The 17,890-nt window shown below is 38.1% G+C and overlaps 1 protein-coding gene across 1 annotated transcript in view; it reads left to right on the forward strand.

Moving 5' to 3' along the window:
* EDNRA (endothelin receptor type A) overlaps nucleotides 1–17,890 on the forward strand; it is an 88,487-nt gene that overhangs the window by 56,222 nt on the left and 14,375 nt on the right. The window contains exon 4 of the mRNA XM_027866913.1: nucleotides 9,660–9,858. Coding sequence (XP_027722714.1) covers nucleotides 9,660–9,858 — 199 coding nt within the window. The remainder of the gene's footprint in view (nucleotides 1–9,659; nucleotides 9,859–17,890) is intronic.

Consider the following 17,890-nt stretch of genomic DNA (forward strand, 5'->3'; position numbering starts at 1 on the left):
GAGATCCCTTGTAGCTCTATATCTGTGGTCCTTTATTCTGGATTCTAAAAACATGAGTTCTTAGCCCAGCTTCATTACCTACTGCTGCTGCTGCTGCTGCTACTGCTGCTACTTATGTAGTGCTTTAAGATTGACAAAGTGCTTTACAAATATCTCATTTCATCGTCACAACAACCCTGGGAGGTACATACAAAAATTATCCACATTTTACAGATGAGGAAACTGAGGCAGACAGACAGAAGTTAAGTGACTTGCCCAGGGTCACACAGCTAATAAGTATATGGGGTTAAATTTGAACTCAGGTCTTCCTGACTCCAGGACCAGTGCTCTATCCAAGGAGCAACTTAGCTGCCTTGGCGAAGAGTGATGATGGGAGTGGGGGAGGAAGAAAGGAGATAATGAGTATGGTCATTTTGAGGCTGAGACATCTACAGGACCATCACTCTATTCACTGTGCCACCTAACTGCCTCATATTATCCAAGTGGCTTAGGGCAAGTTATTCCTTGGGCCCCAGTTTCCTAACAGGTTGTGCTATGCCCCTTCCAACTCTAAATCCTAAGATCCTTCAGTAGTTAAATAGCATATATATTCTCCAATTCAGAACTGACTTGAAAAAACTGGAAAATATCTGTCCTACAAAGTGTGAATTAATAATTAACTAGACATTAAGAAGAAGAAAGGATTGTTATATAGACAGTTCTCACTTTACCAAAGTTCCACCTCCACCTCTACGTAAAACGGTTTTTATGTAATGTGAATTTGTCCTACCCACCCACTTCATTTAGCCTATATAACAAAGGCATACACAAAATGATATCTTTATGCAAGTCATAAAATGTACTAAAATGCAGACATATTAAATACTATACCATGATAAGAAACAGAATTATGAAATGAAAGTCAAAGTTAATGATAAAGTATGTGCAGGTGTGCATTATGCTGCCCTTCCTCACCCAGTGCAACTCGCCTTTGTCACGTTTTTTATGAAGCTATCAAGTGATGTTTGGACAGCAGCTCTCTATTTTTCCTTTCCTATCAATAGGAAGCAATATTTTCCTCAACAAGTCTTTGAACTAGAACTTTGAATTCTTTCAAAATTCTTTTAGTAAACACATTGTTATGTGAATTTACTTAAAGTCATAACTATCTAATATGTGATAACAAAAACACAAACAAAAGACCCTCATTCTTAGATCTTGGTGGCCCAAGAGTATAAGATCTCTTTGACACACTATCTATAACCAATTATTAATAGCTTGTGGCAGTCACACCTCCTTAAGTAGTCCATATACATTTCTCATACCATCTCTGAGTTTAGGAGATATGAGATGTCCTAGTGCCTGACCCAGGGATAGAATAGAAGCAACCGCTCCACAGGAGATGCAGGCTTCCACTCTCTGCCTTGCCCTTCTTGCAAAGCTATAAGTTACAAGTACAGAATTCATAAAAAGAGTTAAGTCAACAGAAACAGAAAGCTAAGTAACAGCAGCCCTGGTGCTCACTACCAGGGATGGTCTAGAAAATAGGAAATGGAGATTCGACTTATACGTTAAAGATTTTCCTGATGTGCTGTTTAAGTCATAAATCATATGACTATTTTAAGTCATAAATAGTAATTTTAAGTCCTAAAACTGAGCAGTAAATTTAAGTTGTAAGCAGAATGGTAATGTTGAAAGTATATTCAACTTGGACTATGGAGACAGGTTCACATCTTAGCTAGCTCTAAAATATATGGCCACTTCTCTCAGCCTGAATGTGCTCATTTGTAAAATGGGGGTGCTGTCCAAAACACCCTTCCCCTACATATGTTGATGAGGTAGCTAGGTAGAGCAGTGGATAGAGTTCTGGACCTGAAGTCAGGAAGACCTGAATTCACATCCCTGTCTCAGACACTTAATAATGTGTGACTGTGGGCTAAGCACCTATCTAAACCTCAGTTTTCTCATCTGTAAAATGGGATAATAATAGCACGAACCTCCCAGTGTTATTTGAGGAGCAAATGAGATAATTGTAACACTGTTAACCCGGTACCTGGAACTTAGTAAGTGCTATTGTTGGGCAACTAGGTAGCACAGTGGCTGGAGCACCAGGCCTGGAGTCAGGAAGACTTGAGTTCAAATCCAAACTCAGATACTATCTGTGTGACTTACTAGCTAAGTGACAAGTCACTTAACCCTGTTTGCCTATTTCCTCATCTGTAAATTGAGCTGGAGAAGGAAGTAGCAAACCACCAATATCTCTGCTAAGAAAACCCCAAATGAGGTCACAAATAGTCAGATACAACTTAACGACAGCAAAGTATTATTATTATTTCAAAGGTTGTTGTAAGGACCACAGGAGATACCATTTTGCAAACCTTAAACAATTTTGGTAAATGCTAGCAATTATTGTCTTTCCCCTTTAGAATATAAGCTCCTTCTGGGCACAGGCTGTCTCACCTGCTTATATTTTTATCCCCAGTGCTTAGCACAGTGCCCAGCACATGGTATAGACTTAATAAATGTTTTTTTCATTCGCTCATTCATATTTGCATTTCCCGCCTTCCAGGATTATTCTGAGGAAAGTATTTTGTAAAGCCCTAAGTACAAGCTATTATTAACCTATGGCCCAGTCTGGATTTTTTTTCAGCAATGTCCTATTCCAACACACAGAGATCTTGTTTTCTTTTAGAAACATATGTTTCTGAACCTTTCTTCAACAAACTACGAAGAATGCATATGATACATGCTCTGCGTGCAAGATAATCTGTGCTAATCTGCAATTAAAATAATAATGCCAGCACATTTATCCAGCGCTTGCACGTTCAAGGGTCAAGAAGTCCCATAGCTTTCCTGAGAAAATACATCTAGTGAAGAAAATGCAGCCTCACTTGGTGCAATAGAACTCCATTTGATATGACCCAAACAAGTGAATATGTAATACTGTGGGTTTTAATGTGTAGCAAATCTTATATCCCCTATGGATAATAAGTTTTGAGAGGCCAGGAAACGTGTTTCATCTGTGCTTATATCCCTTCTCAGTGCCCAACACAGCACTCTACATAATACTCCACAAAATACAAATTCATCCATTTGTCATTTACAACCCTTCACAATCTGGCTCCAACCAGTGCCTCACACAGTATCTGGCATTAGCATGAGCTTAGCAAATGCTCATTAATTGAGGGATTTGCAGGCAGACTTCATATTATCCCCCTTCATTCCTGCCCAACTGACCCCATTCCTATTCCCCAGACTTGGCATTCCATCTCCCTCTTGTCCCCTGTACCTGGAATGTTGTCTCTCTTCATCCCTATTTGTCAAAATCCTTAGCCTTCTTTAAGATTCAACTCAACTGGAATCTTGGTTGGTTATTGATTTGATCAGACATATTAAGTCTTTCAAAGTTAAATATTTTTACAGTTATTATATGGATCTCTACATTCTGCTCTCTTTCTTTGTTACAATGGTTTTCTCTTCCTTTTCTTTTATATTGGAAGGACAAGAGGGAGAGAAAGTAAATGCGTGTTAATTGAAAAAATAAAATAAAATGAAAAAGGGAGTTAAAAAAAAAAGATTCAACTCAAGTATCATGTCCTAAAAAAGGACTTTCCTGATCCCATGAGTTGTCCATGCTCTCCCATTGAAATGACTTTGTACATATTTTATACTTTACATATCTGTGGATGTGTCCCCTATTCCACTACCTCCCCAGGAGAATGCTGCTCTACTTTGTGGCAGAAACTCCTTGAGAACCCAGCTCCTGGAAGGTAGGAACAATTTCATTCATTCATCTCTGATGCCTGGCACATATAAGGCACTCAATAAATGGTTGTTAAATTGAATTAAATAAATACTTTATATGAACCGATACTTTTCATCTGTACAGTTCTTGATCTACTTTTGAGAAAATACATCCAGTATAGAAAACAGTCATGTTTAAGAAATAATTAACTCTAATGTGCTCTATTTTTATATCAGAGGTAGCAGGAGCTGGTAGGCAGAGGACCAGCCACAAAGTCAAGGAAACTTGGTTCCAAGTCTCACCTCTGACTTAAACTCACTTATGATCATGGATAAGTCATTTAACCTTTTAATGCCGATGTACCTGTCTAGGACTGCAAGTTGCAGATGAGGTGTCCATCTTGTATTGGTAGAGAGAGTTTCTGCAACAGGATAAAATTACAGGTTTTAAACAAAAAAATCATTTTATTATTTTGCAAAATATCTCTATGAAACACATTCTATTTTAAGAACAGGATGGAAGGACAGAAGGGGACGGGTGAGTTTCCCATTATAAAAGCAATAAAAATTTCAAGTATAAAGCCATGAAAATACCATGTCAAGCATTCCATGTTCTGTTCTATGGAGCCTTTCTCTAACAGTAAGTCCAAAAGTAGTTTTTATTTGACCTTCACACAGGGCCAAAGGACATGACATGCCAAAGATCAGGAGATCAGCTTTTTTTAATTTATTTTTTTAATTCTTGGAGTTGAACTTTGAAATCTGAATATTGTAACTGGAAGAACATTAAAGCAAAACATAATCCAAGCATCATAAGGCCAATATATGTTACTTAATTTATGATCTTGCAAAACATATATTCAAATTATACTTTGTGTCTGTCCAAGTCTGTCCTAGCTGATGAATTGTGAGTTCCTAGAAATCAAGGAACAGATCATTTTAACCCCTTACCAAGCACAGGGCTCTATTAAGAAAGATAGGAAATCACTTGATTTATTCTCAGACAGCTAATTAGGCTGGTATATAATTAGTCATGAGCATTTTATTCAGTTAGAAATGAGAAAAGCAAGTACATTATCTCATCTGATCCAGGAAGATCTGGATTCAAATCCTGCCAAAAACACTATCTGTGTGACCCTGAGCAAGTCACTTAACTTCTGCCTGCCTTCATTTCCTCATCTGTAAAACGAGGATAACAATAACATCTATGTCGAAGGGTTGTTTTGCAGATGAAATAAGATAATGTATGTAAAGTGCTTTGCCAGCCCTAAAGCCCATGTAAATGTTGGCTATTGTTTTCATCACTATTATAAGGGTATCCACATATACTCTAAAACCCCAAATCTTACTTTTTGCAGAGCAGAAAATGGAGCAAGATGTCCCTAGAACTACTACTAGCAACTGCTACATGCTCAAGTCTGCTTATAGCCTAGAAGATTTAGGCAAATGGATTTATTAATGCCTCCTTTAAATTTCCCTGAGATTTTTCTAAATAGCAAAGAACTTTGACTTGGCTCTGTCTGCAGTTTCCAAAGGGTTCTCTCTTCTCACTCCACTAGAGAAGAAAAGTCAGTCTTGATGCACGAAAGAAGATCTGGAGTCAGGAGACCTACATCCATGTCCTGATAATCTGTGTGACCCTGGACGAGTGATTTCACTCCTCTCGGCCTCAGTTTCCTCCTCTGTAATCAAATCACAAGTGCCTACTATGTACCAGACACTATGCTGAGTGCTGGGTATACAAAGATGGAAACAAAACATTTCCTGTTCTCAAGGAGCTTCCTTTCTAGCCTAAGGAAGAACATGTAGACAGATAAGTAAGGCAAAGGAATTTGGGGGATGAAGATGGGAAACGCAGTGACCTAGACTGTAATGACTGAGCTGGCCTTGATGACTCATCAGGCCCCTTCCAGCTCTTAAACTATGGCCCCGTGAATAACTTGTTTAGTAGTTAAGAAAGCTGCCTTAAATTTGTGCAGAAAACCAGTGACAAAGCCTCCAGGCAGAACCTTTGCCTCCTGCTTCCTAGTGCTTCCCTTAGTGTTTATCTAGGTTACTCTTCAGTGTTCTCAGAATTACAGAAAGAGCCCACTCTAACAGGAGAGTCCTAAGAAATCTCTACATCCTGGTTTGGAATTCCAGGGGGTGGTACAGCCAGAACAGCCAGCATGATCAGGGTGTCTTCTCCTGGTTCTTGTCTCCCAGCCCACATTTCCAGGTGTTCATTAGATGGAAGAACAGAGCCAGATAATTGACTGCTGGCCAAAGGGAGGGAACACCTGCACAGTCTCAGGCACCTTTGAACAGAACAGGAAGACTGATTTTTTTTTTTTTTTTGTCATTCATTCTGACTCTCCTCTGACTAATCACAAAAACCTTACCTAAGTGAAGTGTGGGAAGACCAATAGCCAGGAAATCAAAGAACCTCACTGGAAAGAGCCCTCAGACAACCTTTTTATCAGCTAATTACTCATTTCCCCCCTTACACACCTATACCACATTTATGCATTCTACCTGGTCCTGCCCCAACCAACTATCTTTCTATAAACCCCACCCCCACCCCAGCTCCCAGCACAGTTAACTCAGGGGAGCTAGGTGACTAAGAAATAGCACATGGGGACTGGATCAGAAGAACTGAGTTCACATCCTGCCTCAGATAACTTACTGGCTATGTGACTTTGGACAAGTCAATTAACCTGTTTGTCTCAGTTTCCTCATCTATAAAAATGGGGAAATAATAGCACTTACCTCACAGGGTTGTTGTGAGGATAAAATGAGATAATATATGTAAAGGATTATTTTGCAAACCTTAAAGCACTATAAAAATGCTAGTAGTTACTATTATTATTATTATTATCATTGTCATTATTATTATTAGCCCTGTGACACACCTTAGCTTGCTTCTTCCAGGCTTCTGCTAGTAACTTTAAGGAAATATTTGGCACAACAAAATCTGGCCAGATCAAGAAATTCACCCACTAGATGACTTGAAAATTGAGAAGTATTTTTAAAGGAAGGAAATCCTTGTTGCATTTAAAAGATGGTGTTTAGGGGCAGCTAGGTGGCATAGTGGATAGAGCTCTGACCTTGGAGTCAGAAGGACCTGAGTTCAAAATCTGGCCCCAGACACTTGACACTTACTAGCTGTGTGACCCTGGGCAAGTCACTTAACCCTGATTGCCTCACCAGAAAAAAAAAAAAAGATGGCATTTAAAGAATTGTCAGTAAATTGACTTTTTAGGCCTGGCCTGAAAAGGGAGCAATACCTTGATGGATCTAGGGATTTGAGATCCAGGAACTTGATTCTGTCAATCTGTCCTAATATGATGTGTGACCCTTTTTGATTGATTGATTAAAAGGTATTTGTTGGAATTGCTCAGACAGATGAGACTCTGGCATATTAACTACCTAAGGAAACCCTGATCCTTGGTTTCTGCTTCTCTTACTCATTTATCTTATTTTATTTTGTAGGGTTCTTTTATTTTTCTAAATTATGACCTTCAATCGTTCACAAACGTTGACATTTTAAATTAAATGGAATCAGTCAGTCAGCAAGCATTTATTAAGAGCCAACTAGGAGCACTGTGCTGACCTCTGGGGATGCCATGAAACGGACCCTGCTTAATGGGGGGAAACAAACAACATTCAAACAAATTATGTACAAACACAATATAAACAGGAAAATAAAAAGATACACAATAGGGGGGAGTCACACACAGAATCAGGAAAAGCAAAGAAGGATATAAAATAAGGTGGCATATGAAATTGTGAACTATTACAGTTTGTTTTGGGGGGAAGGAGGAAATGTCTATATTAAACAAGGTAGCTATCCTATTTCATTCTGCATTAAGTTACTCATTTAGAGGAGATAGAGGGAGAAAACACTGGACCTGGAGGCAGAAGAGACCAGGATTTAAATCCTGCCTCTGATATATCCTCATTTTATGACCAATGACAAATTGCTTCTCTCTGAGCCCGTTTCCTCTTCTATACAATGGTGTTAATAATATTTGTAGTACATACCAAAGTTATTAGAAGGAACAAATATGTTTATAAAGCTCCTTGAAATCCTTTAAACTCTACTGTATGTAGCTGGAGGTTATTGTACAAATGTCTTATCTCATCTACTAGTTAGTAAGCTGCTGAAGGGAAACTTTATTTATCTTTTTATCTTCTTCAGCACCTGGCAGGTGGTTTGCACATAAGAAATGTTTAATTATGTTTATTGAATAAATGAATTCACCCAGATGTGATCAGGCACTGAAGAACTAATTCATACTAACCCAATTCATACGCTGATTAGTGAATCTGAATGCCAATTTATTCATTTCCAATGGGAGACCTAGCTGACTGGATAACCAGTATTCTATCAGTTATTTGCATTGGTCACGCCCTCCTGTCGGACAGGTCCACCAGTTATAACACCAAATTGTAGCTTTCTTGATAAGCAAAGAATTGGACCAAAGTCTCTAAAGATATTCTTAGATATTTTTATTATACTTACCTCTGGTTAGGGATATTGTTATCTCTATAACAAATGCTGATCAATAGAATAAATTACCCTGAAAAATTCTTCCCATCTAACTATCTTTTTATCAATTTCCATAGGCTTACAAGGATAGAAAGCACCCTGGATTGAGAGTTTAAAGGGAAGTTAGAGGACATGTAGTCCAACTTCCTCATTTTACAAATGAGGAAACTGAAGCCCTGAGTGACAGTGATTCATCTAAGTTCACACAGATAGTAACTAGAAAAGTTAAGATTTTTATCCAGGTCCCCTAACAGCTCTTTCTACTTCGCCAGGAATGGAGAAGTTGTCTCATTCAAGCTATTCATTTTACAAGTAACGAAACTGAAGTCCAAAGAAACAGACAAGGACACAGACCCCAATAATATAGTCAGGATTTGAACCCAGCTCTCTTACTCCAGATCCAGACCTTTTCAATCATACCATACTTTCTCTAAAACCTTGTCATTGCCTCTACTTCCTCATGAAAGGCATAGTATCACCATCACTGTAACTTTCCAAACCAAAACATTCCTCACTGGCCACCACTCTCTTTACTCCATGATGCCTTTACTTTTCTTTACTTTTGTTTTTTGTACTCATAGGTTTTAATGTCGTGTTTGACACATAGTAAGCATTTAATAATTTTTTTTCATTTATTCACTTTAAAATTACATTTTATTTCAAATTAATTATATTTCAGATCATGAGATTTGCAGCTAAAAGATACATGAGATACCTAGTCCGGGGAGTGGGGGAGAACCTTCAGCCTTGAGGCCACATGTGGCCCTCTAGGTCCTCAAGTGTGGCCCTTTGACTGGAACCGGCAGGTTCCCTAGCCCTGACCTAGTCCAACCCCTTCATTTCACAGAAAAAAAAATGCCAATTTTGAGTAGAGATACTTCCAATGGGATGGCACTTTTAGCCCCTTGTTGAAATTCATCTTTATCCTTCCAGACTTTTTTTTCTACATTATTCCCCATCATGCACTCTGCCCCAGCCAAACTGGACTACTTGCTGTTCCCTGTATGTAATATTCCATCTCCATTCTCCCTGTACAGATTGTCCCCTCTATCTGAAATGTTTTCCTACCTCCACTCAATGCTGAAGTGTCATCTCCTACAGGATGCCTTTCCTGATTGCCCAGTGGTTAACACCCCACCAAATTACTTTATGTTTTATTTATCTGTGTACATATTGAATCCTCTCCCTAAGAATGCAACCTCCATGAAGGCAAAAGCTATTTTTTGTTTTTGTTTTTGTAACCCTAATACCTATCACATAGTAGGACATGTAAGGACACACAATAGGCAATACATTCTTATTAATAATTTTAGGCTGATTTCATATATATTTCCATTTTAAGGGTTACATTATTTTACCTAACCCCCAATGATCTAATAGTTGTTCTTTCACCTATTTATTTCAGGTACAGAGCAGTTGCCTCCTGGAGTAGAGTTCAGGGAATTGGGATTCCCTTGATCACTGCAATTGAAATTGTGTCCATTTGGATTCTGTCGTTTGTCTTGGCTATTCCTGAAGCCATTGGTTTCGTCATGGTGCCCTTTGAGTATAGGGGCAAAGAACACAAAACCTGCATGCTCAACCCCACAAACAAGTTCATGGAGGTACTTAATAACTTTGCATTGTCTAATTGGGAAATGATCTTTTCTAATTAAGCATTAATCGTATATACTTGGGCTGTAGTGAGGTTGAAAATTGTCTAGAGGGGGACAACCAAAATGGTGAAAGACCTTGAAGAGGTACTTAATAACTTAACTTTACATAATCTAATGGAAAACTGTTCTTTTCTAATTAAGCATTGACAATGTAGGCACTTGGGCTGTAGTGATGGCTGAAAAATGTGTAGAGGGGGACAACCAAAATGGTGTAAGATCTTGAAGTTAAGAACATAATGATGGGGGTGGGACCAGAGAAGAGCAGAGAAATCTTACAAGGGATGTGATAGCTATCTTCAGAAGGCTGTCACATGGAAGACAGATTAGGTTTGTTCTGCTTGGCCCCAGAAGGCAAAGCTATGAGCAATGAGTTCAAGTTGCAGAAGGGTAAACTAAAAAATGATGTAAGATGAAACTTCCAATTAGGGCTACACCAAGTTGAATGGGCTATGTTGGGAGGTGAGTCAGTTTCTCTTGCTTGGAAGTCTTCAAGAAAAGGCTGGATGGCTACCTGTTGAGTGTGTTGAATAGAGGATTCTTGGTAGGTAGGAGTAGGACTAGATGGCCAGTGAGGCCCCTAGAACCATAAAATTCTATTATTCTGGAATGCTTGTGTGATTCCAGGATCTGTGGGTAATTCAGCTAGTGCAAATCAGAAACTGTCAACTTGTGAAAAAATGAGTGAAATGGATCTTTTGGCGTTTTTGTAAATAATCAGATTTATTTTATGTCAGTGGATAAAGAGCAGAGAAGTCTTGGGTTCAAATCTCTCCTCTGACCCATACTGTCTGTGTGACCCTAGACAAGTTATTTAACCTCTTGCTCAGGGCAACTCTCGGAGACAGTAAGCTGTTGGGAAGCTCCACACCTGCATTGCTAAAGGGAAGTTTTCTCACCTGGGAGTTCTCTCTATCAATGAAATCATACGTCTAATACTTACCACCTTTGTAAACAAAATGAAATTTATTAACTTTTTTCACTCAGTTATAGTAATACCAAGTAATTTTGCATTGTATTGAGGACCTCCAGGTAAATCTACTAGATGAAAAGATTTACTGCTCACTATTATGTGAGAGGGAGCCTAGACTAGTGGCTAGAGAGCAGAAAAACTTGGGTTCAAATCTAACTTCTGAAATATACCAGCTGTGTGACTCCAGCCAAGTCATTTAACCCTCAACGTCTCAGGCAGCTCTATAAAACTGTAAATTGCAAAACAGCTGTTGGTATTTACTGGTAAGAAAGAGTTTCCTCATCAGGGATCCTCTCTACCAATAAAATCACAAGTCTAGAACCCGTTCCCACTGCCAGGTAGGTGATACAGTGGAATAGAGCACTGAGCCTTAAGTCAGGAAGACCTGAGTTCAAGTCTCACCTGAGACACTTCCTTGGTGTGTGACCTTGGGTAGGTCATTTAATCTCTGTTTGCCTCAGTTTTCTCTATTGTAAAATGACAATAATAATAGCATTTATCTCCCAGGGTTGTTGTGAGGATAAAATGAAATAATATTTATAAAGTGCTTGGCACAGTGTCTGGAATATAGTAGGCACTTAATAAATGTTTGCTTCCTTCCTTCCCCCCTCAAAAAAAATTATAGCTATATCTATAAAAATATTTTATGTTGTTATAACACATAGTATGGCAGTTTACATGGTACAGTGGAAAGAATACTAGGTTTGGAGTTAGAGAATCTGGGTTCAAATCTCAACTCTACTATTTATTTGCCATAATATGGCCTTGGAAAAGCTTTTTAACTTTCCTGGGCTTCAACGTCTGTAAAATGAGGGGGAGGGAAGGGGAGGAGGAGTTTCTAGATGATCTTTCAGATACCTTTCAGTTCTAAACCTATGAACCAATAATCTGTCAGTCCCACAAATAAGGTTACAAATTTCACATGTCCTGGGAAAATCCACATTCTTCCATCACATTCTTTCTTACTAAGTCAGCAAAGTCTACAAGGTTTGTATGTAAAAGAATCTATCCTCCTGTTATGGTCACATGTACATCATAACAACATAACTAAATGAAAACATTTTAGATTTTTTTTAATTCCAAATTTTTAAACATACCTGACCACAGAAACTCGACCTCATTCAACCAAGGAGTTCAAGTGCACTGGAAAATTCTTTTAAAATACACATTCTCTATGAGAACAAGTTCCATATGGAACTAAGAAGGGAAACCAAAGGGATAACTATTTTTTTAAATAATTATTATTTACTGCTTCAATGTAAGCTTCCTGCTACAAAAATTCCAAAACTGTCATTCACAGACAGGTCAAGGTATGTTTTCATACCTTAGAAAGTTCTCAAACTTAGTGGTTTTACAGGTTATCCAGTTTGTAAAACATTTTTTTTTAAGTTCACAGGAGTTGCCAAAGTAGCTTTCCTGAAAACTAAAATCTTCTGTTTCTCAACTAATTTTCATGTCAAATATTCTTTCAACTTCAAAGGACCTATGATTTCATTAATGTGGGGGCTCTTTTCACCATTAGAGATTATATCCCCTCCACACGGGGGTTTAACAATCAGCTCTCTGGGGGGAAAATGTATCATAACATGCTTTTAGGTTTAATCTGCATTACTAACATTTTCTCCACCACTTTTTAAAGTCAAGATGATCAATAAAAGCAAGCCCTGATTTGTGGCACATGCTGATTTCCAAGGTGTACATGTTCACGCTGAAATTTAACACTTTCTTGAGCCATTAAAAGCTGGCTCAAGAATACTTCTACCTATATGCCTCAGGTAGATAGTCCTCAAGGGTCCTATGATCAAAAAAAATTCATCATCATCAGCCAACCTTCTGGTGATAGATAAATGAAGTGAACATGGCCCACAAAAGGTAAAAAAAGTTGGCAGTTATGTCTGGTCAACGTGAGCAAATAACCTGAAAATTTTACTTAAAAAATTCTACACTTTCAACTCAATTATCTATATAAACGATCTTTATAGTTAAATAATTATCTGTATAATCAATCAATCAATAATGTAAAGTTGACCTTAAAAGTGTGGCCATGGTAATGCAGACTTTCTCTTAATTCCCTGCAGAAATGGATGGAAACAGAGCACTCAGATTACAAATGAATAAAATTTAGTACAGTGTAATTGGTTAATACAGTAGTGCTGAAAGTAAAGGAGTCCAAGTTGCTCAGGAAATAAGGTGAAAACAGAAGCAAAAAGCAAAGAATCATCTGCTCTGAAGTTGGTAAGCCTAAGAAGTTGGATATAATTCAGAAATTGGAGAAGCCTCTATTGGGTTGATGTCCCAGTTGAAATTGGCATTTACCTCCTCAATGTTACTACAGTATTGCATTAAGAATGGTGTTCCTAAAAGGAATCATGTGAGCCCACAGAGAAGGGAAAATGATGTCATTTGAGGTCAGAAATACCATTGGTATGACTACAGTAGGTCAGCTGGAAAGATATGAAAGAGAGAAAAGAGGAAAAATGTGACAGTATGTGTCTTTATTTTGGAGAACGAGCAGAAAGAAACATTCACCTTGCTGAGCTTGGATCCCACATGTTCATATTCCAAGAGCTCAAGGATTAACTGATTAATTTAACAATTGATTTTGGGGATTATAGCCTTAAGAACTAACAAGGGAAAGTTGAGTATGACTTTGTGTCTAATGAATTATCTGTTTATAGATTATTAGGAAGGGAAATTTGTATTCTTGATTTAGTACTCTTGGGCCACTTTCTATTTGGGTAATTATAAAGTCCATCCAATTTTTTGACCAAGTTACTTAACCTAAGACCTCTTTGTGCCCACATAAATAATTAGACCAGAACATAATAAATCCCTTATACATAGTATTCATAAAAATGATCTTCATAGAATATTAGAGTTCATAGAAAATTTAAGAATATCTAATCTGACCCTTTTTTTTAATAAGTAATTGAGACCCAAAGAAGTTAAGTGAATTGACCAGAATCACAAAGCTAGAGAGAGGACTCTTTTGAACCCAAGACTCTAGTCCCACCCAGGTTCCCCAATTCCAAATCGAGAAAGAAAAGATTCATAGATGATATCATAAAATTGACCTCATAAAAATACTTATTAAATGATGTTCAATAAGTATCATTGCTGAGTTTAAGGAATTAAAATCTGCAAATACTTCTCAGAATTAATCTCTTCTAAAAAACAAGGCATCTTTTACCATGCTCAATGTTTTTTTTCTCTTGCACTTGGAAGAAAACTTAAAGGCAAACTCAACTTTAACAACTGTACCCTAGAGGCTTCTATATAGCAATTCCAGAGCTGCTCAGAAGGACTATTCTCCAAGAAACTTGTGCTTAAAGGAAAAAAAAAATTGTCTCCTTCTATCTATCCTTCATGGAAACAAAGAAGAGGAAATCCTGCAGCCAGTGGAGGAAAACAGATTCAACTCATGAGCAGTATTTTCAGCCTGAATTTGTACTTGAGAGATACTCGGCCTTTGTTTTGCATAATGCCAATGTGTCAGTTTAAGTTCCAAAATAGCATGTCAGAGCTCTCTCAGAGAACTGAATTCTTCTCCAAAAAATGCTTTCTTTTGAAGAAAAATAAAAGAATTAGTACTAATGGTCTCTTTTCACTTTTTCATCCGGCCAAAAAATTCTTAAACTGGAATTGGTCCTTAGGGTTGTCATGGTGATAAGAGATCAACATATATTAGTTATCTAATATGTGCTGAATCATAGAATGTCAGTTGGGAAGGACCAAGAGGCCATCCTGTCTACCCCACACCTGAATAAGGATCCTCTCTATAATATATCCCACAGTTGGTCATCCAATCTTTGCTTGGGGGCCTCAAGGAAATCTTCTCCTTCCTGAGGCAGTCCATCTCATTTCTTAATAGTTCTAATTGTTCATGGTTTTTTCCTTATATCAAACTTAAATTTGCTTCCACAGTTTCCACCAGTTGTTTCTAGTTCTGTCCCCTAGGACTAAACAAAGCAAGTTGAATCTCTCTTCCATATGGCAGCCCTTCAGTATTGGAAGACAACTAAGTTTTTGTTGTTGTTGTTGTTGTTGTTTTCTTTTGTTTTTGCTTTTTGGTGAGGCAATCAGGTTTAAGTGACTTGCCCAGAGTCACACAGCTAGTAAGTGTCAAGTGTCTGAGGTCACATTTGAACTCAGATACTCCTGACTCCAAGGCCAGAGCTCTATCCACTTCACCACCTAGCTGCCCCAAAGACAACTAGCTCTTGACTTATGCAGGCTAAACATCCCCATTTCCTTCACCTGATTCTCATGTGTCATGAACTTGAAACAGTTCACCATCGTGATTTCCCTCCTCTGAGCACCCTCCAACTTATCAATGGTCTTCCTAAAATGCATTGCCCAGAACTGAATGCTTTAATCTACATGTGGTGTGACAAGAGTCAAATGTAGCAAGACTAAAGTTTCTAAAGTCTATGAATCTCTTAATGCCACCAAAGTTGGCATTAGTCCTCTTGGCTACCATCATCACAAAGTTTAGAAAAGGACAAGGTCATTTCCCTCATGGAACTTATAGATTAGTAAAAAGAAAAGATACCAGCACAAATAACTGGCTGTACCACTTTGGGACTTCTCTGATTGACTTCTCCACCCTGCCCCAGAAAACTCATTTTGGGGATAACTTCATCATCCTGCAAGATATTATCAGCCTTGAAGTTTCCGTGGTTGTTGTTTAGTCATATCTGACTCTTCATGACTTCATCTAGAGTTTTCTTGGCAAAGATACTGGAAGCAGTTTGTCATTTCCTTCTCCAGCCCATTATGCAAATGAGAAAACCAAGGCAAACAGAGTTAAATGACTTGCCCAAGATCTCACAGCTAGTAAGTGTCTAAAGTCAGATTCCAACACTCAAAAATGAGTCTTTCTGATTCGAGGCCAGGCACTCAATCCACTGTTCCCACCTTGATAGCCCAACTCTATACTACCCTTTGCCTTTCTGATTAGAGGATGGGGCCATGAACTCATAACTTCCACGTACTTAGACAGCTCAGCTCAGACATCTCATTTCTCACCTAGTTGTACTACTTTGAAACTTCCCTGATTTCTCCATCATGCTCCCCTGTGGGGTACCTACCCCCACTTTTCAGCTTCTTTTTGTGCTGACTTCACCCATTAGAATATAAGCTCCTTGAGGGCAGGGAATGTCTTTCTTTTTACATATTTGTATCCCCAAGGCTTATCATAGTACCTGGCACATAGTAGGTGCTTAATAAATGCTTATTGATTGAATTGAGATAACTATAATTTGCAGCATACATTTTAATTTACATAATAAGTACCTTAGAAAGTATAAAACTATAAATTCTCAGGGATAAAGTCCTACTTTACTCAGAGGGAAGGAAAAGTGTCATCAAAGAGTCACATTTAAGTAGGCTTAAAGGATATCCAGAAATGACTGTGATGTAAAAACAAAAGGCACCAATGAAACTTCATTTTTAATTTTTTTAAGATTTCTAAGTGAATGGAAATCAACCATCAGTATATAGAGAGGAGAAGGGAAGGCATTCTAGGCGTAGGGAGCAGTGTGAGTAAGGGGACAGCAACAGGATGATGCAATGTATCTTCAGTGTGGTGGAATGGAGTCCAGTTTAGCTGGAGCATGGAATGGGTCATGGTGGGTAATAAATGACTCAAAAGTAGGGTGACCTAGGAGTTTGAAATTTATTCGAGAGGGTATGATAGGAAACTACTAAAGATTTTGAAGCATAAAAGTAACATGATTATGAGTATACCATCTCCAGCTGTTACAATCTAGTGTTCAAATACCAAGATCCAAGATGCTATGGAAATGAGAAAGCAAGTCTGTAACCCAGTAGCAGAAATTACTCTCCAAGGAATGGCCATCAACCTGTGTCCTTACCACAATCAAATGAAGTCTCAAGGCTGATGAAATCTTGCAGAATGATGAGGTTATCCTAAACAGTTATGAGGGTCAGATTACAATGCCCTACCACACATACATCTCTTTTTTTTTATTCTCTTTTTTTCCCCGTCTTCTTTCTCTTAGTTCTCCTCCCTTAGACTTTATCTGGTGTTATGTGTTCAGTTCTGGGTGCCATATTTTAGGAAGGACATGAATAGTAAGTTGGAATGTGATCTGAGAACTGTAACCATTATGGTGAGATCATGCCATATGAGCATCAGTTGAAGGAACAGGGGATTTTTAGCCTTCAGAAGACCAATGAAGAGCATCTTAGCTGTTTTCAAAAAGTTAAAGATTGTTGAAGAGTATATTGAAGAGTAAGCAGACTTTTTCTGTTTGGTTCCAGTGGGCAAAAGTGATGGAAGTTGCTAGGAGGAAAATTTAGGTTTGATATGAGGGAAATCTCCCTTAGAGCTGTCCCTACCACTCGATAGGATTCCTCAGCAGACAGTAGGTTGCCATTCTCTTAGAAGTATTCAAAAAATTTTTAAATAAGGTTTCATTGATGTTTTTTTGTTTTTACATCATAGTCATTTCTGGATAATACTCCCCTTCCTGTTCCCTCCCCACTTTGCCCAGCCCTTTTAAGAAAAACAGTTCAATAAAACCAATTGACACACCAACTATGTCATTTGGTCCACAAGCATTTATTAATCAACCACTGTGTTCCAAGAACTGTGCTAAATCTTGGGGACAAAAAGAAAGGCAAAAAGCATGATCCTTGTATTCAAGGAGCTCAAATTCCATCAATCAATAGATTAGATTATAAGCTCCTTGAGGGCAGAGACTGTCTTTGGCCCATTTTTGTATCTACTGTATTTAACACAGTGCCTGGCATATTGTAGGTGCTTGATAAATGTTTAGTGATTGAAAAGTCTGGATGACCACTTGAGTCTGTTTTAATGGAGATTCTTGTTTAGTTATGGGTTAGACTAACTGGTCTCTGAGATTCCGTGATTCCTCTCTCCTAATCTTTTTTCTCATCTCTTTCTTATACTCTCTTTTTACCTTCTTCCCTACCAACAAGTTAGGCCTGCCGTTCTCTACCCTCACCCAACTCCCCACATTCCAT

The sequence above is a fragment of the Vombatus ursinus genome, unplaced genomic scaffold (assembly GCF_900497805.2).
Source record: "Vombatus ursinus unplaced genomic scaffold, bare-nosed wombat genome assembly UNPS02014784.1, whole genome shotgun sequence".
Lineage (NCBI taxonomy): Eukaryota > Metazoa > Chordata > Mammalia > Diprotodontia > Vombatidae > Vombatus > Vombatus ursinus.